The following is a 24,986-nucleotide window of genomic DNA, read 5'->3' as shown; positions in this document are numbered from 1 at the left end:
AGGACAACTGTGTGCAGATACTCCCAATGTCTACCAGTTCACCTGTGCTTTAAGACTCCTTGCAAAGCCTCAGCTAGGAAAAGAATCACCTCTGGGTATCCAACAAAATAATCAGTTTCAATTTATTTCTTTCTTTATTTTCAGCCGTCGATCAGTTCACCAATTTCCATGAAGAAGTCATCCTCATCATTCTCTGGGTCCATGTCAATTTTGTCTTCCTGTTTGCCTCCTGAGATTTCCCAAAGGAACTGCTCAAAGTCGTCTTCCACAGAGAAGGGCCCTGAGAAGCTCAACCGGCGTTTCTTTACGGCTATTTGTGAGGAAGCTGAGGTCGAGCTTGAGACCTCTGACGGTGCCACAGAGTCTGCCAGGCTTCCAATGTGCAGTTCAGGACTGGGAAGAACAAGAAAGAGAGCAAATCAGCGTATGACATTCCTTAAGCAGAGAGATGTTTTCTGCAAACCAGCTCTTAAAATGGTAGTTAATCCCTCCTACCCCTCAGCCTTACGCAGGGATTGTTATTCAATTAACCTGGGGCTGCTTCTACAGTCCAATGTATCAGCAGGTACATTTTGCACTTTGGGGATTTATCCGCGAAGACACAGCATCTGGGGTCTGGCAAAGAAGGTTCCGTTTTTGTCGCCAGAGACACTTTGCCACCTTTACTAATTTGACTGCAAAAAGGTTACCAAGTCAACCTCTGCAGGCGTTCGGAAAACCCAAGAAGCCACTGAAAAGCTGTACCAACTTGCAGCGTTTTCAGGCAAGAATCTAGATAAGCAGTCCAGCCAGCTGCTAGAAACTTATTATTTCAGACGAATTTTTCCTCTGCTGGATTTTGGCATGAAGTATCTCAAAACTCTAATTTTTCCACGTGTGGGAAAAAAAAAACAAACCAACTTAGTTTCACGTGAAAGGCACACTGATCAAGAAAAAGAACAAGTTGTGGTTGTTACCTGGTTTGGGGTTTTCCTCTCCCGCGTATGGAGAAGAGGCTGCCCTCTGGCAAAGCCGGAACAACAGCCTAGGAAGAAGCAAGATGGTTTTTAGGATACACAGGTCAAAGACTGCTTTGCAGATTCTTCCTCCGCTGCTTCTCCTCTGGCATTGCTGAGCCTTAACCAAAATACAGAGCCAGGGCACACCTGAAGAAAAGTTAGCGTTCCCTTAACGTTTACTAACGGCCTTGGGTCTTTTTGAAGAACGCAGCATTAAGGGACGTAGCAGAGCATTATGTAAACACTGCCATTCACCTCGTAAAAAGCAGAAAGGTACTACAAGCGTCCTGGCGACCGCTTCTGGATTTAAAAGGGAACGGAGACCCGTAGAACATTTCAGTCTTTCATCTTTTCTCCAAGAGGAGGCTACAACTTGGGCATAAATTTTACTAGGGACCCACTACTGCCTCAGCCGCTCTCCTTACCACAGCTGCTTTTTTAGCTGAAGGCTCATTCCCGTCGCCACCAGTGGCACTCAATGGCTTCACAGCCGCCACGGCAGACGGATGACTCTCGGCTGCCTTACGTTTCAGTGGCTGCTTTGTGGGAGAGGTGGCTTTCCCATCCAAAGGCTTCAGGCACCCCTTCCGTCTGGCTAGAGTAAAAGGAAGAGAGAACTGATGCAGTCTTGCTCTGCCTCAGGAAAAAAAAAACAACAAACAAACAGGTTCTCTTAACAGCGCCACAACCCTTCTAGTTAAATGTATTTAGCCAGCACAATTCCACTGCCATTTCCCAGACTCTCGGCAGTATTTTCCACACCGTAAACTCTGTTTACCAACAAGCCATAAGAAGGAGCAAAGATATTACAAAAAGGAGCCAGAGTTACAACGTGAAAATTGTCACCCTCTGCCTTTCTTTCAAAGCATGACCTAAAGTAACTCTTTAACATACAGTCAACACTTACTTTCAGCTAACCATTCCAGAAGTTGAGCTGCCCGTTTCCCTGGTGATACGGCAGCACCCTTTCGGGGGCTTTCAACCCCATCTCCCGGAGATTTCACCAATATCCTCTTTGGAAGCTGATAAGCTGACCCTGAAACCACACTGGATTCAGGACTCCCTGATGCTGCAGTTTTATCCTTGATTGCCTGTTCAGTAGGAGATGGCACAGCAGCTGCTTCCTTCTGAAGCTTCTCTTCTTGGCGTTGCTTCAGTTGCCGCTTCTCCCACATTATCTCTTCAAGGCTCTTCACTTGAACTTTAGAATTAGTTGCACTCTGATCAGAGGGCTGGAAGGAAACAAAAGAAGAGGACTAAGGGGACAAAAATCTATGGAGATTTCATTCAGAAAATCTCAGTAGCAATCCCTCTGAAATAGCTCCGTGTGCAACAGAGCATGTTAATACCATTCAGATCTGACATTTTTCCCCATAAAACGTTGCCTGTAACCTGTAACAAGATCCATGCTTTGCTGTGGAAATAGTTTCAAAAGCCTACAATTCCCAACACAGCAAGCTTCTTCAACAGAGCAGAAGACTCTAGCTGTAATCTAGTACATTCTTTTTCAGCAACAGGAAGCCATACAAGCTCCCCCAAGACAGCATTCCCTGACAGACTGATTTCCTCTAATACAAACCTCCAGCCTTTTCTATTAAAGTTCTTAGCCCAGGATTTTAAGATCTCCTTCTTCCAGTCTCACAGATAAAGTCACGGAGAAGAAAAACATTAACCTCGCAGATTTTATCTGGTGCTAATAGGGTTTCTTATTCACTGTCAGGTATAATAAGATTAATTCAAAGCTTGGGGTTTAACACGTTGTCTGGAAATGCTATTCAAAGTAGTGACAGGACTTGCGACAGCACTGCAGCGCTTACCAAATGCGGAAAGGTAGGAACACACTCAAACTGGGAGCATGCAGCCAGTTACAAACAAAACATAACAAAATGTATCAAAAACTGTATGAATAGATAGATGTATGTCTTCACAAAGGACTCACCTCTGCAGCTGCAGAGACAGCTTTGGGAAAAGGCTTGCTCAATTCCACTATCATCTTTTCTTCTCTTCCAGGTGCTTCAAAACAAGAAAAAAAAAAAAAAAAAAAGAAGATCATCAGTTTGTCAACAGCAGAAATAAAGAAACCTGGCTACCTCTGTTTCCTTGTTCTGTCTATTTCCTCATGTCTAATAATGGGACAGAGGGAAAGGCTACAGTAAGCAATCCCTGCACCGTTCCAGCTCTCTTTCCCTCAATCGCACTATTCTCTTTTTACGTGGCTTATATAATCCAAACGGTATCTTTAGCGCTCTGCCAATTTTGACAAAAACTGGCCCTCACATTAAGAAGTTGATACATGCTTTGCAAACATAGATACATCAATAACTGAATTAAACAATGCATATGCCAAAGAGGAAGGTAAGCCTGGATTCAGCCCAGGGAAGATCCCATACCACAAGCGGATGGCAGAAAAAACAGAAGCAAGAAACTAGGCTACAAAGCTCCTCAGTGGAAGAATTTTCCAGTGGGAAATACAGAAAGCTATCACGCGATTCATGGAAAAGAATATGGTTGCATATTCTGGCACTTCCTTGCCTTCTGACTTTGTAGCCTTAAACTCTTCTACCCTCTACGATATGCAGAAGGAAAAAGCAAAGCAAAACCTCAGCAAACTGAATTTGCTCGACAGGGGAAGCGCTTCACCAGGGCAGGTATCAAATCACCTTATTACCTATTAGCTTTGTGATCCGTAACAACCTCCTCCCTGTCGGGGCAGGTTCAGGTTGTGCTGGTGGAGCTGGCACTTTTCCTCCACTCTGCTGCATCTGCAGAGCTTTCTCCCGCTTGATTTCTTCCAAGGTTTTAACACGCACTTCTCCTGCTGGCTTGGCTTTACGTGCCGGCTCTGCCGGGCGTGCTTGGCTGAGCACAGACGGAGCAAGTGTGCTCTGCTTCTTGGGTTTGCTCTCAACTTTTGTCTTGGTAGGAAACTCTTTTGTGTTTTGCTTCTCTCGTTCCAATCGTTTGTGGTTTTTTTCAGCCAGGGAGCCTGAGAAAGTTTTGACGTGAACTGCAGGGGAAGGTCTTGCCCCCAAGCTGGGATCTTCTGTTTTACAACGTCCTTCAGTCTGGGGTTTCACTTGGGGTTCTCCTCGTCTCCGATTAGTGCTCTCAAGTCGAATTTCCTCCAGTGTTTTCACATGGATCTCTCCTGCTGGCTTAGCAGCCTTCTCTGTCATCATCAAAAAGAAAGAGAAGCACCAACATTTAAGGAGAGTCCAGCAATATTTAAAGTCTCCAAAATCTGTCACAGTACTAAGGAAAACTAGGTTTGCGTGATCCCAAGAATGCATCTTAGGACAGCACCATTCTGCACGGTATTCTCCTCCTTTAAGCCACTTGTATTTTGAAAACTAGTGCTATCCGGAGAGAGTGGCGACACAAACAGCATTAGTTTATTTTATTTTGTTACTTTCTCAGACCGTTGTCTCTCTGTTCGCATCTCAAACTCCTGCTCCTGGCAGTGCTTCTGTCCTACTTGTGCGTAAGCATACTGCAGCTTCTGAGGGTTCACAGCAGTTTTCAAGCGGAAACCTTGATGAGGCACGAGTGGACAGTACACCCCCCCTCTAGAGCCAGATCTCTGACAGTGGCTAAACAGGACAGCTTCAGCACTCAAGCAAGAGGAATCAGGCAGGCTTTTTAAACTAATTTTAGGGCTGTATGGAAGTTCATGGAAAGACAAAAGGGGAAGGCATACTTAATAGCCAGTTCGTACCTGTCTCTGTACGGCTCTGTTCAGAGGGCAGTCCTAGCCTCTCCTTCAGAGGCCTGGGGACTTGAACTACAAGAGAGAACAGAAAAAGTGCGGCAGACTGCATAAATCTCCATTTGGTGCTCACGTTTCACAATGAGAGCCATCACTTCACTGGGATTCAGAGCTACCTTGAGCCCTCAACCAACACACAAAAAGAACCACTAGAAGAAAGGACAAACAGCAAACCTAAGCAGGAAATCTGTGCATCAAATCCAGATGTCTGCTTAGTAGCCGTACCTCTCTTTGGTGCGTTGTCAGCATTCTCCAGAACCTCTATCTTCTTCCCCAGCCTGTCAGCAAGGTTGCGCTTTAACGGAAGGACACTTTTACCAGCTTCAGAAAGAGAGAAAACAAGCAATACTTGAAGAACGTTTCTCTGCAGGAGGATTTTAGAACAGTCAGCCACAAACTTCAATGCTTCCAGGGATCTTTTCTTAGATTTGCCTTTCAGCTGCTTACCAAATTTGCCACTTCTGCCGCCAATACACATCTCTGCCAAAATGGATTTTCCTCCTGCACGCAGCAAAATTACCCTTAAACACAGTCACGTTTAGATGAGGGCACCTGAACAACAGCTCACAAAAAGCTCTTCCCTATGGAGGCTTTCCGTTTTCCCATCCTCTCACCAAGATTCACTTGAATCACAGGCTCCTCCCCTAAAACAAAGACTAATCTCTTCACTGCACAGAAACCAGTAGCCACTAAGAGCATTGTCCTTCTAGCCCACGTCCCAGCAAAAGGCACTCTTCTGGTAGCCAAACCACAGAAACGAGTGACTACGCGTAGTAGTAGTGCCACACGTTTTTTGCCTTTCAAAGGAATTTGTGCAGATCTGAACACCACCACTTATACACAGACTCCTATCACGCTACTGTCCGCAAGTGCCACCGTCAGCCTCGTCAACGCTTCAAAAATTGCCTACTTGTATAATACCATCTTCTATAGGTCTGCCCTTTCATTACTGCCCGCTTTTTCCACTTATCCCCTTTTTTGCATGCTGACACTCGTATTGACATTAGCCTCTCTCTCTGCTGCTACTGCACTTAACCCAACCGCTACTTCTGCCACGTGCTGTCGACACATTAGCTCATTCACAAATCTCACTCAACTTCAGGAACATGAGAGTCCAATTAAGCACACTGGAGAGTCTGTAAGGTGGTGTGATACATGATGAGCTACGGCTTAATGTCAGGCTGATAAAAACCGCTTCTGGATCTTTTATTGCAACACAACAACCTGAGCACCTACAAATGCCAAATACTTGCAATCAAACCAGGGCCTTGAAGCATAAAAGCATGGTTTTAATTAGAAAAGGCAGCACCAGCAGGCTAACCTGTCTGAATTATCTTAATTATTATTTGACCTTTCGGTTGAGGAGCCATGAAATGGAAACAATAGTATTCGCTGTTACCTTGCTTTGTAGACAGACTCACAGTTCTTACTACCGTCCGTACAATTTCCTTTTCTGGCACAGGAATAGCCCGAGATTGGAGCGGAGGAACAGAAACTCCTGAAGGACCTTCTGATCATAGCAAGCAAAACATGAGGATGTTTAGGGAAAAAGAAAACAACTAAAAAAACAAACAACCAACCAAAATAAAAGAACTATCACAAAGACCAAAGACATTAGTTATCCATTACTGTGAAACATACAATGACCACTGCATGTAAATAAGAGAAATGAGCAATTTCCCTTTGATTTGCCCTTGGAATTCCAATCTAGAATATCAGCTGTTGGAGTTTAAGAAAACAGATTGCATGCCAAAGTAGCTCAAGGCCTGCAACTAAGCATGGAAGTCTGTCCCTCAAGCGGTTCTCAGCTGCAATCACCTCCCAGTCTGAACCCAACAGCCCCCAAAATTTTCCTTTCTCGTGCCAAGAATTGTATTCACCATTGCATAGCCAGCTATCCAGGTAGTATCAGAAGCTTAAAAAAAAAAAAAAAAAAAAAAAAAAAAATGAAGGTGAACAGAACGCAGAAGTAAGGGATCTTAACTCACCACCTTGGTTTTTTGTTTTTTCCTTTAGTTTCTCCAATTTGATTTCTTCAAGTGTTTTTATTCCAAAATTTATGTTGTCCTCTGAAAACAGAAAATGGTTAATGAAGCTGAGGCCTAAAGGCACATGTTGAAGAGCACACATCCTCAAGCTTCTTACAGCTCAGAACCCTTCCAAAGTCTTCCAAATAAACCCTCTCAACACTCCCCACCAGTAAAAAAAGCCATAGAACGGATGGGTATTTTGGTAAGCAACTGGCACCTCTCCTCCCATCCTACAGAGTAAAACCTACCGTCTTAAGCGTTTTAATCCATCTACACGATATTAGATTCCTCTGTCATTAGACATGGCTTCTTCCCACAGTGTTTGAAAGGACACATTTGCAGGCATTTAAACTCCACGCTGTGGCTCTATTTTCTTTTACAAAAGTCAACAGGGAGGAGTTGACCTGTCTGACCCAAGGGACATACGACATTATTAGAGAGGAATGAGCTCGTGGAAATAACTGACTCCATCCAGCTACCCGATGCTCTATCGTAGTTTTAGAACATATCGCTTTGGAGTTAATCGTCAAGTTCTCCTTCCAAGCCATCCTACTACAGCTGCTAGAATACCTTGCTTTGTATTAGCCCTGCCTTTCCTGGTGGAAATTATCCGCGATCCACTACAGGCTTCTGTTGCCGGTTGCTGGACAGGTGTTTTAGTTTCATCTCCTTCTTCAGAAAGCTGGTCTGAAAGTCCAAAATAAAACCTATTCAGTTATGGAGCAGGGATTACACAAGACGTTTCATGCTCATGTAGCTCGTACAATGACATTTCAGTCCACGGTTCATATTTTGTTCGTATTCTTAACTACAAGCAACTGTTTGTGGAAGGCTTTTTTTAAAAAGCTGTATTGACTTGACAGGCTCATATAAGCAAGAGCTATACCGGGGAAAAAATATTTAAGACTCCAGACTCTCGTCCGTAGCTTTAAACACTACACAGTTCTGGCACTCTGTGAATTTGTACATTCACCTCCGGCAGAAATGCCTTCAGTAAGTAAAAAGTACCCATCTTCATCATCATCTGCAGCACTGATTACAACTGCCTGGAGGATGTGTAGGACTTGGGACCTTTTCAGAGCTTTCCACTTTCATCACCCCCCTCAGCTGCGGAGAGGGACTCGACTGCACAGAAAGTCTGTTTTGCTGCAGTGACGCCTGAGCCATTTTCACATCATCTTCTGCAGGCTCAGGTGGACTTGGAAGCGTAGCTAGAGGAAGACGAGGATCATCTCTCATTTGGCCATGTAAAACTTTCACCCCAACCTTGCACTCACTGCCTAGATACGGTAGATAAGGTAGATAACCCACCTGGCTGCTGAATTCAGAGTTTCCTATTCCCCACCCCTACGAACACACTAGGAACAACGGCTTCCCTTCACACACTCATCTCGCCACCCTACCCTCCAGAAAAGATTACATGAGGGGAAAGCAACCTGGAGTGCAAAGATCACACAAAGCACAGAGAAGCTGAGCATGAAAGAAAGAATTAAATACCAGAATTACAGTCCGTTTAGCTGAGAGCCTGTGACTGCACACTTCTCCCTACACTCATCAGTGAGCAGTTACTCGATGCCTTCTACGGCATTGTACCCACTCCTGAGTAATATTCAGAATTAATTCTTTAATGCTTAAAGGAAAAGGACCCAAGAAACTCACTTCTGCTTGGCGGGAAGAAGCGCCCATCAACATAGCGTCCTTTCGTGTGACGGAAGGCGCAGTTGGATTTTTGACAGCCAGCTGGTTGATTCTCCCAGTAGCAAGGGATCTCACTGCGTTTTTTCTGAAGACAGACAGAAAGAAAAGCTCATGGTAACACTCGCCTTAGGCTTGCTAAGAGACATAGTTACACGTCATGCCAGAGAGAGGGCTATCGCAGTGCAGTGCGGAAACATCGTTCCAAAGGGCAGTCTATCACTGAAAGCGTTGCAGGGCAGATCGACAAAGTTTGCGTACGCTGTAACTACTACATATTATCTAGCTTTCCTGTCATTCCGTTGGAGAAGACGGGGGCTCGCACACATCAGTTCAGGGTGGGCTAAACTAAGACAATGTGCAAAATACTGGGATTATTCAGAGGGAAAAAATGCCTTAAACTGCCTAGCTTGAATCTATCTCAAGTTATCTTTCAGAGCCTTATTTCCTTCCCATCTTCTCCCTCCCCACCCTGTGCTACCCCAAGACGTCAGAACAACGCCAGCACCTAATACAAAAATGTCTTGCTGAGATATACCTAAGAAATTGATCTTTCTTCCCCCAACTTCCTCCCACCCCCCTCCAAGTAACGGAAACCAGTATCCTTTGAAAGCAAGTAAATCTATCACGTACAAGCACATTCAGGCTGCCGACAGCAAGGAAAAATGCTTTCAGGGATTTAGTTGGAGAACACATCTTTAGCCAAACACTCACATCGACTTCCATGTGTCTGAATCTGCAGGTAGTCTTGAAACAGCGACCCTCCTGCCACAGCCTGCACACTCTCTCATTTCCCAGAGCGGCCGCACAGTGGCGGAAGGAACAGCTGTCTCCCTGTAACCAAAAGGAAACCCACAAAGAGGAAATTAAAACAGTACAGCCTCCAGAATTATCCATGCTAGTAGAACTGGACGCAGAATCGAACTGCTTGTGAAGTTAACAGAAATCTGGATGCCTCCGCCCCCTCCTCTCCTAAAAACTCAACAAGAAACCCCAAAGCAAAAGAAGCCCAAACATACCTTGTCACAGGTGGAATAGAAATAGAAGTAGCAGTCGTCCCCTTGCTTGGACATAATCGACACCGTCTGAGAACCAGCTCAGGTTCGAAGGCTTCGCTCTCAACAGGGACTTCCTCCCGTCCTGGCAAGAGCTGGCTTCGCTCTTTCTTGGACGGAAAGTCTCCTGATGGCTTGAGCGGTCAAATCTTCTTTTTCAAAGTAACCCTAAAGAAAGGTATCAGTAAGTGAAAAAGAAGAAACAGTCCTACTCCCTGGTCTAACCTTCCAGCTTGCTGACCTGCCTGTGTCCTGTACCAAAGACCAAGAAGGGAACAAAACTTTTTTGTTGCACCCCAACAAACGCACGAGAGGAGTACTATTGCACCTACCTGTGGGTACTTGCGGGTTATAAAGCACAAAGTATTTCACTTGGGCAGTCTCTCTTGCTGCTCTACTTTGTGCCTTTAATCGCTTACAAAAATAGTAAAGATGCTTAACGCCCCCCCTGTGTATCAGGACAGTCAGATCACAAGGAAGGCAGAGCACCAGGAACTACGTGTTCTCATCCCCCTTGTCAATCCGTCAGCCTTACCCCAGCCGCAAACAGCTGATGATGATTTACCTGCTGGTTACCGCACTCCACTAGGCTGACAGCGCCCTCGGTGTCACAAGTTACACAGAGAACGCTGCACTATGATGCGTATGCAAACCACCCAGCATGTCGTCTGAAGCACAGGACAAGCTCTTGCTAACACATCTTGTTCTCTGCATGAGAATCTGAAGCCAAGTTGTCCAAAGCTGAAGCAGAACAGTCAGAATTTCCACTCTTTACAGTTGTTTTAGTCAACTCGACCTGTTAAATACTGTCTGGACATACGTACACATACCCGTTCATGCACACGCCAAGAGCGAGGGATGATAAAGTCAGCAAGAGCGATAGTAAAAATTAGAATGTGGGGCTATTTGCCACAGCAGACTGCATAAAAAGTCTCTCATTTTGAGGGAACCGGCAAACCCAAAAGATCTACATAACAGTTTGATGAATATGCCTTCAAGGCTGATGCTTTATAACACGAGTGATTTTGGGGTCAGCACACAAACAGGCATACCTACGTACACGCATACAGTATCAACGTTTCTATACACACGAGCGTGCACAGCACATGGTGCACGATATCCGTAGCGAGAGCAACTCTCAGCCCTAATCGGACACGCGGAGTTGCAATCAATTAACAGCAGGGAGACAGCAGATCGAGGATACAGCAAGCTTTGAGAGGCAGGGAAATGCTTCCTTTGCAAGTGGCATGGCTGCGTGATACCAAGAATTTGGAATTACACTGATTTTCGGAAAGAATTTGTTCTCTTTTTACATCAGAGCCAATGCTACAAGTTTGCCATCATACGCTGTTCTCTAATCCATAAATCCATCATCATGCATTGCAGCAAGATCACGGAAGGTTTGAAAAGATGGCTTAGGTCCAGTTCGACAGCTGATGATTTTTTGGTGCCTCCAGCGCTGAAACTGATCTTCCCTAGCCACAAGCAGGTTTTTTGGATGCAAAGTCAGATACTGTGATTCTTACTGTTCTAAAGATACTAAATGCCATAAAACCTGCAACCACACCAGATAAAGCTCAAATTCAAGCGGTTCTGACCCCTTTCATTCCCATGCTGCGCGTTTCTGTGCAAGTATTTCTGACTCTCTTGGACAAAACGGAATGAAATAGTTCTTACGAGTTAATGACAAAAGGTTGGAACCTTCTACTCACACAAACACTAGCGGATTTTCCAGGATTTTTCTTTTTTTCTGGCAGGGGATTTTCCCAAATCTGAAATAAAGAGAGGGCAAGTTGGGTTCTCCTGTTAGTTACTGGGTTTTGACTGCTTGGCAAAGGGAATTGTTACGGGTTTGTGTGGCGGGGTTTTGGTAGCAGCGCAGGGGCCGCAGGGGTGGCTCCTGTGAGAAGCTGCTCGAAGCTCCCTCAGCTCGGAGTCGGACCCGCCTCTGGCCCAGGCCGACGCAATCAGCGACAGCGGCAGCGCCTCTGGGATGAAATATTTAAGAAGGGGAACCTGCAGCGAGTAGGGGGATTAGGAATGTGAGAGGAACAGCTCTGCAGATACCGGGGTCGGGGGGGAGGAGGGGCGCCTGAGGAGGTTGATGCCCCTGCAGCCCATGGAGCTGAACGGTGGAGCAGAGGCCCCCCAAGATGGCCGTGGCTCCATGGGAAAGCCCGCGCTGGAGCCGTGTGTGGCTGAAGACCGGCCCGCGGAAAGGACCCACGCCAGGGAAGTTTGTGAGGAACTGCAGCCCGCGGCAAGGACCAGACCTTCCTGAAGGACAGTCTCCCGTGGGAGGGACCTCACGGTGGAGCAGGGGCCGAGTGCGGAGTCCTCCTCCCCCTGAGGAGGAAGGAGGGGCAGAGACAACCTGTGAGGAACCGACCCCAGCCCCCATGCCCCGCCGCCGGGGGGAGGAGGGAGAGAAACCCGGGAGTGGAGTTGAGGCGGGAAGGAGGGAGGGGTGGGGGGCAGGTGGTCGCAGGTTTGGTTTTGCTTCCTAATATCCTTGGCTTGTTTGGATTTGCAGTAAACTAAACTGATTTTGTTTCTTCCCCAAGTTGAGCCTGTCTTTTGCCCGTGACCATAAGGGGCGAGTGATCTCTCCCACTCCTTATCTCCACCCACGAGCCTGCCTTATGTTTTCTGCTCATCCCACCGTGGCCCGGGGCGGCGGGGGGAGAGGAGAGTGAGCAAGCGGCTGCGTGGTGCTTTGTTACCGGCTGGGCTTCAACCACAACGGGAGTAAGACCAGTTGTTAAGCGCGAGGTTTCCTTCCCTTCCTCAGTATTGATGGGACTGTTCACTTTTCACCCTTAGCACCTTCAAAAACAGACTCTTGTGTCATACAGATTCCTACGCATCTCCTCCTAGAAATTACTGGATGTGTTACTGATGCCATTGATAATTAAATGAAGTTTCAAGCACGATTTCTGCAGTTTGCACAAGCCAACTCTTAAATGGAAGGCAATTAAGGACCACCGCTTTGCCCAGCAGAGGCATTCCAACACAAATCAGGAGGAATTCACGGTCTAGAAGGTGCCATTTCTTTTCCCTAGGAAGTGAGACACACCTGTACAGTGCAACTTTACTATGTCCACCGCCATGGGGGGAACAAGAGAAATCCCCTCAGATCTAGCTCTTTTGAATGTCCAAGCAGCTCAGCATTTCACTTGTCGCCTTCCATATTCCTGAGCAGGAGTTTGACTGGACCCCTCCTGCTACCCAGGCTGCAGAAAAACTGCAGCGCAGTCCATCCGTTGTTACACACATTTGAAAGACAAAGACTCGTCGCAGGCAGAGGCAGATTCTTTCTCCTTCACGTTCAACAAAACCACCAGCTCAAGAAACAGCAGGAACCGACACCTAGCCAGTATCCGCTCACTGTACTCCACACTCAACACTCTTCACAGGTTTTGTGCTTTGAAGCCTTGCTACGGGGAAGGCTCACGCAGCCACGTTTCAGGCGTCGCTCGGCTTACACAGACATACTGACATACCCAGCTCTTTCCTTGATTTTGGTTTGGAGCGAATTTCCTCTGCGTCGTCTGGCACCAAGTTCCTATATTCATCAAAGCCCTAAAAATAAGCAACAAAAGCCGCCGCTGAGCTACGTGCCCTGCTCTAAACTTCAGCAACAACACCACAAGCTATCGTGAGCTGTGCTGACGTGGGCTGGACAATTAAGACTATTAATTGGAGAGGCACGAGGTATTTCCACCCCCCATGCTAGTTTTTCCTGACAGAAAGAAACAGTTTTATGAATTGGAAGAACAACCAACAAAATACCCAATCCAAAGACATCCTGATACTCACAATGATGCAGCCTTCTAGCCGCATGTTCACTTGCTCATAAAGCCACACCTGGATCCTGGACCTCTGCAAAACGATGGAGGGGGAGAGCACAACAGGAACAGAAACACTCCACACAATTTTGTCCTCTCCTGTGCATTAAGAACTCCCTGCTGCCGACAGCTTTGTAACACTCGAGGCAGTAACTCTCACGCGTGGTTTCAGCAACGTCCTAAGCCATTTTTAAGGTGGTAGACTATTCTGGAAATCCTCTCTGCCTTCACTGGCGAACACGCAACAGTACAGGCTTTAGGACTGTCACGGAAAACATCCCTGCACACGTGACTGCAAGAGCAAACGCCTCTTACAAAGGTAACTCCTTAAGGTGAGAAGGAAAAACGCCCAACTCGGAACTAGCTGTTCTTCTCACGGATCGCAACGACAGCAAGTTCTTCAGTTCAAGCGAGACCGGCTCCAAAAACCCCATCCCGACCTCGGAAAGACCCGTCCGGCGTGCCGCCCCGCTCCCCACACGGCTCGAAGGGCCCTGCGCAAGAAGCACCGGGACGTTCCTCTCACACGGGGCCGAAGCCGCGGCAGCCCGGCGGTACTCACGTTCTGCAGGTAGCGGAAGATGAGGTTCTGGAGCGGAGCGTTAAGGACGCCCCACAGACAGACCACGCACCCCCACCTTTCCTGCCCCAGGGTTCGGTAAAAACGCTGTTAACTGCTGTCATGGGGAACAGCTCAACTACCGGTGAAGGTGGAGGTGGCCAGGCTATGTTTCATACAGGACCTTCAGGAGAATACGAGCATAACAGGGAAGAAGAAAATATTTACAGAAACCATGGCGTACACCAAACCCCATCTCCGCGGACAGAGCCTAGGCCGGGGACAGGGAAGGCTGACGACAGAGCAGGAGGAGGGAAGCAGCGAGGGGGAAGCCTTCCTCGCCGGGCTCTCGCGCGCTCTTCCTCTCTCCCAAAGTCCACGACCGACCGACCCATGCTGGCAGAAGTCTCAGCGGGAGAAAGTCCTTCGGCAGGATAAAGCGTCGGCAGCTTGGGGCTGGGTGACCCTTCTGGAGCCGGAACAGCACTTTGCTCAGTTTTGGTTTCAGACCTTTCCTCTAGGAACGAAGACAGCACAGTGGATTATCAAAGCACGCAAGTGTTTTCTTCCAAAGAGAAAGTATTGACAATCCACTCCGACAACCGATTTTTCCTCTGCCAGCAGCAAATGCCTGAGGGCCGCCCCACCTTCACAAATCCTCGTAGGAAGAGAAGAGACTCAAGTTCTTCAAAAATTTAAGAAAATGATTCAAAAGGTAGCTGCTAGGGAAAACGATCCCTGGTGGCAGGGTACACAAGAGACCCCAGTCTCAGCTGTCTTCTGCAGGGTCACAAATTCAGACCGCATGTCTGACCAGCAGGGAAGTTTAGGACAACTGTGTGCAGATACTCCCAATGTCTACCAGTTCACCTGTGCTTTAAGACTCCTTGCAAAGCCTCAGCTAGGAAAAGAATCACCTCTGGGTATCCAACAAAATAATCAGTTTCAATTTATTTCTTTCTTTATTTTCAGCCGTCGATCAGTTCACCAATTTCCATGAAGAAGTCATCCTCATCATTCTCTGGGTCCATGTCAATTTTGTCTTCCTGTTTGCCTCCTGAGATTTCCCAAAGGAACTGCTCAAAGTCGTCTTCCACAGAGAAGGGCCCTGAGAAGCTCAACCGGCGTTTCTTTACGGCTATTTGTGAGGAAGCTGAGGTCGAGCTTGAGACCTCTGACGGTGCCACAGAGTCTGCCAGGCTTCCAATGTGCAGTTCAGGACTGGGAAGAACAAGAAAGAGAGCAAATCAGCGTATGACATTCCTTAAGCAGAGAGATGTTTTCTGCAAACCAGCTCTTAAAATGGTAGTTAATCCCTCCTACCCCTCAGCCTTACGCAGGGATTGTTATTCAATTAACCTGGGGCTGCTTCTACAGTCCAATGTATCAGCAGGTACATTTTGCACTTTGGGGATTTATCCGCGAAGACACAGCATCTGGGGTCTGGCAAAGAAGGTTCCGTTTTTGTCGCCAGAGACACTTTGCCACCTTTACTAATTTGACTGCAAAAAGGTTACCAAGTCAACCTCTGCAGGCGTTCGGAAAACCCAAGAAGCCACTGAAAAGCTGTACCAACTTGCAGCGTTTTCAGGCAAGAATCTAGATAAGCAGTCCAGCCAGCTGCTAGAAACTTATTATTTCAGACGAATTTTTCCTCTGCTGGATTTTGGCATGAAGTATCTCAAAACTCTAATTTTTCCACGTGTGGGAAAAAAAAAACAAACCAACTTAGTTTCACGTGAAAGGCACACTGATCAAGAAAAAGAACAAGTTGTGGTTGTTACCTGGTTTGGGGTTTTCCTCTCCCGCGTATGGAGAAGAGGCTGCCCTCTGGCAAAGCCGGAACAACAGCCTAGGAAGAAGCAAGATGGTTTTTAGGATACACAGGTCAAAGACTGCTTTGCAGATTCTTCCTCCGCTGCTTCTCCTCTGGCATTGCTGAGCCTTAACCAAAATACAGAGCCAGGGCACACCTGAAGAAAAGTTAGCGTTCCCTTAACGTTTACTAACGGCCTTGGGTCTTTTTGAAGAACGCAGCATTAAGGGACGTAGCAGAGCATTATGTAAACACTGCCATTCACCTCGTAAAAAGCAGAAAGGTACTACAAGCGTCCTGGCGACCGCTTCTGGATTTAAAAGGGAACGGAGACCCGTAGAACATTTCAGTCTTTCATCTTTTCTCCAAGAGGAGGCTACAACTTGGGCATAAATTTTACTAGGGACCCACTACTGCCTCAGCCGCTCTCCTTACCACAGCTGCTTTTTTAGCTGAAGGCTCATTCCCGTCGCCACCAGTGGCACTCAATGGCTTCACAGCCGCCACGGCAGACGGATGACTCTCGGCTGCCTTACGTTTCAGTGGCTGCTTTGTGGGAGAGGTGGCTTTCCCATCCAAAGGCTTCAGGCACCCCTTCCGTCTGGCTAGAGTAAAAGGAAGAGAGAACTGATGCAGTCTTGCTCTGCCTCAGGAAAAAAAAAACAACAAACAAACAGGTTCTCTTAACAGCGCCACAACCCTTCTAGTTAAATGTATTTAGCCAGCACAATTCCACTGCCATTTCCCAGACTCTCGGCAGTATTTTCCACACCGTAAACTCTGTTTACCAACAAGCCATAAGAAGGAGCAAAGATATTACAAAAAGGAGCCAGAGTTACAACGTGAAAATTGTCACCCTCTGCCTTTCTTTCAAAGCATGACCTAAAGTAACTCTTTAACATACAGTCAACACTTACTTTCAGCTAACCATTCCAGAAGTTGAGCTGCCCGTTTCCCTGGTGATACGGCAGCACCCTTTCGGGGGCTTTCAACCCCATCTCCCGGAGATTTCACCAATATCCTCTTTGGAAGCTGATAAGCTGACCCTGAAACCACACTGGATTCAGGACTCCCTGATGCTGCAGTTTTATCCTTGATTGCCTGTTCAGTAGGAGATGGCACAGCAGCTGCTTCCTTCTGAAGCTTCTCTTCTTGGCGTTGCTTCAGTTGCCGCTTCTCCCACATTATCTCTTCAAGGCTCTTCACTTGAACTTTAGAATTAGTTGCACTCTGATCAGAGGGCTGGAAGGAAACAAAAGAAGAGGACTAAGGGGACAAAAATCTATGGAGATTTCATTCAGAAAATCTCAGTAGCAATCCCTCTGAAATAGCTCCGTGTGCAACAGAGCATGTTAATACCATTCAGATCTGACATTTTTCCCCATAAAACGTTGCCTGTAACCTGTAACAAGATCCATGCTTTGCTGTGGAAATAGTTTCAAAAGCCTACAATTCCCAACACAGCAAGCTTCTTCAACAGAGCAGAAGACTCTAGCTGTAATCTAGTACATTCTTTTTCAGCAACAGGAAGCCATACAAGCTCCCCCAAGACAGCATTCCCTGACAGACTGATTTCCTCTAATACAAACCTCCAGCCTTTTCTATTAAAGTTCTTAGCCCAGGATTTTAAGATCTCCTTCTTCCAGTCTCACAGATAAAGTCACGGAGAAGAAAAACATTAACCTCGCAGATTTTATCTGGTGCTAATAGGGTTTCTTATTCACTGTCAGGTATAATAAGATTAATTCAAAGCTTGGGGTTTAACACGTTGTCTGGAAATGCTATTCAAAGTAGTGACAGGACTTGCGACAGCACTGCAGCGCTTACCAAATGCGGAAAGGTAGGAACACACTCAAACTGGGAGCATGCAGCCAGTTACAAACAAAACATAACAAAATGTATCAAAAACTGTATGAATAGATAGATGTATGTCTTCACAAAGGACTCACCTCTGCAGCTGCAGAGACAGCTTTGGGAAAAGGCTTGCTCAATTCCACTATCATCTTTTCTTCTCTTCCAGGTGCTTCAAAACAAGAAAAAAAAAAAAAAAAAAAGAAGATCATCAGTTTGTCAACAGCAGAAATAAAGAAACCTGGCTACCTCTGTTTCCTTGTTCTGTCTATTTCCTCATGTCTAATAATGGGACAGAGGGAAAGGCTACAGTAAGCAATCCCTGCACCGTTCCAGCTCTCTTTCCCTCAATCGCACTATTCTCTTTTTACGTGGCTTATATAATCCAAACGGTATCTTTAGCGCTCTGCCAATTTTGACAAAAACTGGCCCTCACATTAAGAAGTTGATACATGCTTTGCAAACATAGATACATCAATAACTGAATTAAACAATGCATATGCCAAAGAGGAAGGTAAGCCTGGATTCAGCCCAGGGAAGATCCCATACCACAAGCGGATGGCAGAAAAAACAGAAGCAAGAAACTAGGCTACAAAGCTCCTCAGTGGAAGAATTTTCCAGTGGGAAATACAGAAAGCTATCACGCGATTCATGGAAAAGAATATGGTTGCATATTCTGGCACTTCCTTGCCTTCTGACTTTGTAGCCTTAAACTCTTCTACCCTCTACGATATGCAGAAGGAAAAAGCAAAGCAAAACCTCAGCAAACTGAATTTGCTCGACAGGGGAAGCGCTTCACCAGGGCAGGTATCAAATCACCTTATTACCTATTAGCTTTGTGATCCGTAACAACCTCCTCCCTGTCGGGGCAGGTTCAGGTTGTGCTGGTGGAGCTGGCACTTTTCCTCCACTCTGCTGCATCTGCAGAGCTTTCTCCCGCTTGATTTCTTCCAAGGTTTTAACACGCACTTCTCCTGCTGGCTTGGCTTTACGTGCCGGCTCTGCCGGGCGTGCTTGGCTGAGCACAGACGGAGCAAGTGTGCTCTGCTTCTTGGGTTTGCTCTCAACTTTTGTCTTGGTAGGAAACTCTTTTGTGTTTTGCTTCTCTCGTTCCAATCGTTTGTGGTTTTTTTCAGCCAGGGAGCCTGAGAAAGTTTTGACGTGAACTGCAGGGGAAGGTCTTGCCCCCAAGCTGGGATCTTCTGTTTTACAACGTCCTTCAGTCTGGGGTTTCACTTGGGGTTCTCCTCGTCTCCGATTAGTGCTCTCAAGTCGAATTTCCTCCAGTGTTTTCACATGGATCTCTCCTGCTGGCTTAGCAGCCTTCTCTGTCATCATCAAAAAGAAAGAGAAGCACCAACATTTAAGGAGAGTCCAGCAATATTTAAAGTCTCCAAAATCTGTCACAGTACTAAGGAAAACTAGGTTTGCGTGATCCCAAGAATGCATCTTAGGACAGCACCATTCTGCACGGTATTCTCCTCCTTTAAGCCACTTGTATTTTGAAAACTAGTGCTATCCGGAGAGAGTGGCGACACAAACAGCATTAGTTTATTTTATTTTGTTACTTTCTCAGACCGTTGTCTCTCTGTTCGCATCTCAAACTCCTGCTCCTGGCAGTGCTTCTGTCCTACTTGTGCGTAAGCATACTGCAGCTTCTGAGGGTTCACAGCAGTTTTCAAGCGGAAACCTTGATGAGGCACGAGTGGACAGTACACCCCCCCTCTAGAGCCAGATCTCTGACAGTGGCTAAACAGGACAGCTTCAGCACTCAAGCAAGAGGAATCAGGCAGGCTTTTTAAACTAATTTTAGGGCTGTATGGAAGTTCATGGAAAGACAAAAGGGGAAGGCATACTTAATAGCCAGTTCGTACCTGTCTCTGTACGGCTCTGTTCAGAGGGCAGTCCTAGCCTCTCCTTCAGAGGCCTGGGGACTTGAACTACAAGAGAGAACAGAAAAAGTGCGGCAGACTGCATAAATCTCCATTTGGTGCTCACGTTTCACAATGAGAGCCATCACTTCACTGGGATTCAGAGCTACCTTGAGCCCTCAACCAACACACAAAAAGAACCACTAGAAGAAAGGACAAACAGCAAACCTAAGCAGGAAATCTGTGCATCAAATCCAGATGTCTGCTTAGTAGCCGTACCTCTCTTTGGTGCGTTGTCAGCATTCTCCAGAACCTCTATCTTCTTCCCCAGCCTGTCAGCAAGGTTGCGCTTTAACGGAAGGACACTTTTACCAGCTTCAGAAAGAGAGAAAACAAGCAATACTTGAAGAACGTTTCTCTGCAGGAGGATTTTAGAACAGTCAGCCACAAACTTCAATGCTTCCAGGGATCTTTTCTTAGATTTGCCTTTCAGCTGCTTACCAAATTTGCCACTTCTGCCGCCAATACACATCTCTGCCAAAATGGATTTTCCTCCTGCACGCAGCAAAATTACCCTTAAACACAGTCACGTTTAGATGAGGGCACCTGAACAACAGCTCACAAAAAGCTCTTCCCTATGGAGGCTTTCCGTTTTCCCATCCTCTCACCAAGATTCACTTGAATCACAGGCTCCTCCCCTAAAACAAAGACTAATCTCTTCACTGCACAGAAACCAGTAGCCACTAAGAGCATTGTCCTTCTAGCCCACGTCCCAGCAAAAGGCACTCTTCTGGTAGCCAAACCACAGAAACGAGTGACTACGCGTAGTAGTAGTGCCACACGTTTTTTGCCTTTCAAAGGAATTTGTGCAGATCTGAACACCACCACTTATACACAGACTCCTATCACGCTACTGTCCGCAAGTGCCACCGTCAGCCTCGTCAACGCTTCAAAAATTGCCTACTTGTATAATACCATCTTCTATAGGTCTGCCCTTTCATTACTGCCCGCTTTTTCCACTTATCCCCTTTTTTGCATGCTGACACTCGTATTGACATTAGCCTCTCTCTCTGCTGCTACTGCACTTAACCCAACCGCTACTTCTGCCACGTGCTGTCGACACATTAGCTCATTCACAAATCTCACTCAACTTCAGGAACATGAGAGTCCAATTAAGCACACTGGAGAGTCTGTAAGGTGGTGTGATACATGATGAGCTACGGCTTAATGTCAGGCTGATAAAAACCGCTTCTGGATCTTTTATTGCAACACAACAACCTGAGCACCTACAAATGCCAAATACTTGCAATCAAACCAGGGCCTTGAAGCATAAAAGCATGGTTTTAATTAGAAAAGGCAGCACCAGCAGGCTAACCTGTCTGAATTATCTTAATTATTATTTGACCTTTCGGTTGAGGAGCCATGAAATGGAAACAATAGTATTCGCTGTTACCTTGCTTTGTAGACAGACTCACAGTTCTTACTACCGTCCGTACAATTTCCTTTTCTGGCACAGGAATAGCCCGAGATTGGAGCGGAGGAACAGAAACTCCTGAAGGACCTTCTGATCATAGCAAGCAAAACATGAGGATGTTTAGGGAAAAAGAAAACAACTAAAAAAACAAACAACCAACCAAAATAAAAGAACTATCACAAAGACCAAAGACATTAGTTATCCATTACTGTGAAACATACAATGACCACTGCATGTAAATAAGAGAAATGAGCAATTTCCCTTTGATTTGCCCTTGGAATTCCAATCTAGAATATCAGCTGTTGGAGTTTAAGAAAACAGATTGCATGCCAAAGTAGCTCAAGGCCTGCAACTAAGCATGGAAGTCTGTCCCTCAAGCGGTTCTCAGCTGCAATCACCTCCCAGTCTGAACCCAACAGCCCCCAAAATTTTCCTTTCTCGTGCCAAGAATTGTATTCACCATTGCATAGCCAGCTATCCAGGTAGTATCAGAAGCTTAAAAAAAAAAAAAAAAAAAAAAAAAAAAATGAAGGTGAACAGAACGCAGAAGTAAGGGATCTTAACTCACCACCTTGGTTTTTTGTTTTTTCCTTTAGTTTCTCCAATTTGATTTCTTCAAGTGTTTTTATTCCAAAATTTATGTTGTCCTCTGAAAACAGAAAATGGTTAATGAAGCTGAGGCCTAAAGGCACATGTTGAAGAGCACACATCCTCAAGCTTCTTACAGCTCAGAACCCTTCCAAAGTCTTCCAAATAAACCCTCTCAACACTCCCCACCAGTAAAAAAAGCCATAGAACGGATGGGTATTTTGGTAAGCAACTGGCACCTCTCCTCCCATCCTACAGAGTAAAACCTACCGTCTTAAGCGTTTTAATCCATCTACACGATATTAGATTCCTCTGTCATTAGACATGGCTTCTTCCCACAGTGTTTGAAAGGACACATTTGCAGGCATTTAAACTCCACGCTGTGGCTCTATTTTCTTTTACAAAAGTCAACAGGGAGGAGTTGACCTGTCTGACCCAAGGGACATACGACATTATTAGAGAGGAATGAGCTCGTGGAAATAACTGACTCCATCCAGCTACCCGATGCTCTATCGTAGTTTTAGAACATATCGCTTTGGAGTTAATCGTCAAGTTCTCCTTCCAAGCCATCCTACTACAGCTGCTAGAATACCTTGCTTTGTATTAGCCCTGCCTTTCCTGGTGGAAATTATCCGCGATCCACTACAGGCTTCTGTTGCCGGTTGCTGGACAGGTGTTTTAGTTTCATCTCCTTCTTCAGAAAGCTGGTCTGAAAGTCCAAAATAAAACCTATTCAGTTATGGAGCAGGGATTACACAAGACGTTTCATGCTCATGTAGCTCGTACAATGACATTTCAGTCCACGGTTCATATTTTGTTCGTATTCTTAACTACAAGCAACTGTTTGTGGAAGGCTTTTTTTAAAAAGCTGTATTGACTTGACAGGCTCATATAAGCAAGAGCTATACCGGGGAAAAAATATTTAAGACTCCAGACTCTCGTCCGTAGCTTTAAACACTACACAGTTCTGGCACTCTGTGAATTTGTACATTCACCTCCGGCAGAAATGCCTTCAGTAAGTAAAAAGTACCCATCTTCATCATCATCTGCAGCACTGATTACAACTGCCTGGAGGATGTGTAGGACTTGGGACCTTTTCAGAGCTTTCCACTTTCATCACCCCCCTCAGCTGCGGAGAGGGACTCGACTGCACAGAAAGTCTGTTTTGCTGCAGTGACGCCTGAGCCATTTTCACATCATCTTCTGCAGGCTCAGGTGGACTTGGAAGCGTAGCTAGAGGAAGACGAGGATCATCTCTCATTTGGCCATGTAAAACTTTCACCCCAACCTTGCACTCACTGCCTAGATACGGTAGATAAGGTAGATAACCCACCTGGCTGCTGAATTCAGAGTTTCCTATTCCCCACCCCTACGAACACACTAGGAACAACGGCTTCCCTTCACACACTCATCTCGCCACCCTACCCTCCAGAAAAGATTACATGAGGGGAAAGCAACCTGGAGTGCAAAGATCACACAAAGCACAGAGAAGCTGAGCATGAAAGAAAGAATTAAATACCAGAATTACAGTCCGTTTAGCTGAGAGCCTGTGACTGCACACTTCTCCCTACACTCATCAGTGAGCAGTTACTCGATGCCTTCTACGGCATTGTACCCACTCCTGAGTAATATTCAGAATTAATTCTTTAATGCTTAAAGGAAAAGGACCCAAGAAACTCACTTCTGCTTGGCGGGAAGAAGCGCCCATCAACATAGCGTCCTTTCGTGTGACGGAAGGCGCAGTTGGATTTTTGACAGCCAGCTGGTTGATTCTCCCAGTAGCAAGGGATCTCACTGCGTTTTTTCTGAAGACAGACAGAAAGAAAAGCTCATGGTAACACTCGCCTTAGGCTTGCTAAGAGACATAGTTACACGTCATGCCAGAGAGAGGGCTATCGCAGTGCAGTGCGGAAACATCGTTCCAAAGGGCAGTCTATCACTGAAAGCGTTGCAGGGCAGATCGACAAAGTTTGCGTACGCTGTAACTACTACATATTATCTAGCTTTCCTGTCATTCCGTTGGAGAAGACGGGGGCTCGCACACATCAGTTCAGGGTGGGCTAAACTAAGACAATGTGCAAAATACTGGGATTATTCAGAGGGAAAAAATGCCTTAAACTGCCTAGCTTGAATCTATCTCAAGTTATCTTTCAGAGCCTTATTTCCTTCCCATCTTCTCCCTCCCCACCCTGTGCTACCCCAAGACGTCAGAACAACGCCAGCACCTAATACAAAAATGTCTTGCTGAGATATACCTAAGAAATTGATCTTTCTTCCCCCAACTTCCTCCCACCCCCCTCCAAGTAACGGAAACCAGTATCCTTTGAAAGCAAGTAAATCTATCACGTACAAGCACATTCAGGCTGCCGACAGCAAGGAAAAATGCTTTCAGGGATTTAGTTGGAGAACACATCTTTAGGCAAACACTCACATCGACTTCCATGTGTCTGAATCTGCAGGTAGTCTTGAAACAGCGACCCTCCTGCCACAGCCTGCACACTCTCTCATTTCCCAGAGCGGCCGCACAGTGGCGGAAGGAACAGCTGTCTCCCTGTAACCAAAAGGAAACCCACAAAGAGGAAATTAAAACAGTACAGCCTCCAGAATTATCCATGCTAGTAGAACTGGACGCAGAATCGAACTGCTTGTGAAGTTAACAGAAATCTGGATGCCTCCGCCCCCTCCTCTCCTAAAAACTCAACAAGAAACCCCAAAGCAAAAGAAGCCCAAACATACCTTGTCACAGGTGGAATAGAAATAGAAGTAGCAGTCGTCCCCTTGCTTGGACATAATCGACACCGTCTGAGAACCAGCTCAGGTTCGAAGGCTTCGCTCTCAACAGGGACTTCCTCCCGTCCTGGCAAGAGCTGGCTTCGCTCTTTCTTGGACGGAAAGTCTCCTGATGGCTTGAGCGGTCAAATCTTCTTTTTCAAAGTAACCCTAAAGAAAGGTATCAGTAAGTGAAAAAGAAGAAACAGTCCTACTCCCTGGTCTAACCTTCCAGCTTGCTGACCTGCCTGTGTCCTGTACCAAAGACCAAGAAGGGAACAAAACTTTTTTGTTGCACCCCAACAAACGCACGAGAGGAGTACTATTGCACCTACCTGTGGGTACTTGCGGGTTATAAAGCACAAAGTATTTCACTTGGGCAGTCTCTCTTGCTGCTCTACTTTGTGCCTTTAATCGCTTACAAAAATAGTAAAGATGCTTAACGCCCCCCCTGTGTATCAGGACAGTCAGATCACAAGGAAGGCAGAGCACCAGGAACTACGTGTTCTCATCCCCCTTGTCAATCCGTCAGCCTTACCCCAGCCGCAAACAGCTGATGATGATTTACCTGCTGGTTACCGCACTCCACTAGGCTGACAGCGCCCTCGGTGTCACAAGTTACACAGAGAACGCTGCACTATGATGCGTATGCAAACCACCCAGCAT

General features: G+C 46.2%; 3 protein-coding genes across 3 annotated transcripts; all 3 read right to left on the bottom strand.

The window, feature by feature from the left end:
- Positions 1–116: 116 nt before the first annotated feature.
- LOC138682009 (zinc finger CCCH domain-containing protein 11A-like) lies at positions 117–9,562 on the bottom strand. Its single transcript, XM_069770728.1, is given in 17 exon segments — positions 117–393; positions 957–1,024; positions 1,424–1,589; positions 1,902–2,230; positions 2,938–3,011; positions 3,667–4,167; positions 4,714–4,779; positions 4,990–5,093; positions 5,354–5,408; positions 6,164–6,274; positions 6,753–6,833; positions 7,365–7,501; positions 7,803–7,840; positions 7,842–8,005; positions 8,454–8,577; positions 9,204–9,323; positions 9,509–9,562. Coding segments are annotated over 17 exon segments (2,445 nt in total). The 3' UTR covers positions 117–140.
- Positions 9,563–11,083: 1,521 nt separating this feature from the next.
- Positions 11,084–14,207, bottom strand: LOC138682139 (small nuclear ribonucleoprotein E-like). Its single transcript, XM_069771865.1, has 5 exons — positions 14,196–14,207; positions 13,955–13,981; positions 13,364–13,426; positions 13,044–13,126; positions 11,084–11,216 (listed from the first exon to the last, which is right to left on the bottom strand). Exons 1-5 carry the CDS (start codon positions 14,205–14,207, stop codon positions 11,084–11,086), a joined length of 318 nt encoding a protein of 105 aa, XP_069627966.1.
- Positions 14,208–14,895: 688 nt separating this feature from the next.
- On the bottom strand, positions 14,896–24,341 carry LOC138682198 (zinc finger CCCH domain-containing protein 11A-like). The gene is given in 17 exon segments (XM_069772071.1): positions 14,896–15,172; positions 15,736–15,803; positions 16,203–16,368; positions 16,681–17,009; positions 17,717–17,790; positions 18,446–18,946; positions 19,493–19,558; positions 19,769–19,872; positions 20,133–20,187; positions 20,943–21,053; positions 21,532–21,612; positions 22,144–22,280; positions 22,582–22,619; positions 22,621–22,784; positions 23,233–23,356; positions 23,983–24,102; positions 24,288–24,341. Coding segments are annotated over 17 exon segments (2,445 nt in total). The 3' UTR covers positions 14,896–14,919.
- Between the last annotated feature and the right edge of the window lie 645 nt (positions 24,342–24,986).

The sequence above is a fragment of the Haliaeetus albicilla genome, chromosome 26, assembly GCF_947461875.1.
Source record: "Haliaeetus albicilla chromosome 26, bHalAlb1.1, whole genome shotgun sequence".
NCBI classification, from domain to species: domain Eukaryota; kingdom Metazoa; phylum Chordata; class Aves; order Accipitriformes; family Accipitridae; genus Haliaeetus; species Haliaeetus albicilla.
Note: the sequence above shows the minus strand (reverse complement) of the source record. Positions and strands in the feature narration are given on the sequence as shown.

What these genes read in the sequence shown, in the direction of transcription:
- LOC138682139 (XM_069771865.1), bottom strand. An exon ending in TCTTCCGCTACCTGCAGAAC is followed by an intron (nt 13,427 to 13,954) that starts GTGAGTACCGCC and finishes ATCGTTTTGCAG; the next exon opens with AGGTCCAGGATCCAGGTGTG. An exon ending in GGCTAGAAGGCTGCATCATT is followed by an intron (nt 13,127 to 13,363) that starts GTGAGTATCAGG and finishes GCTTATTTTTAG; the next exon opens with GGCTTTGATGAATATAGGAA.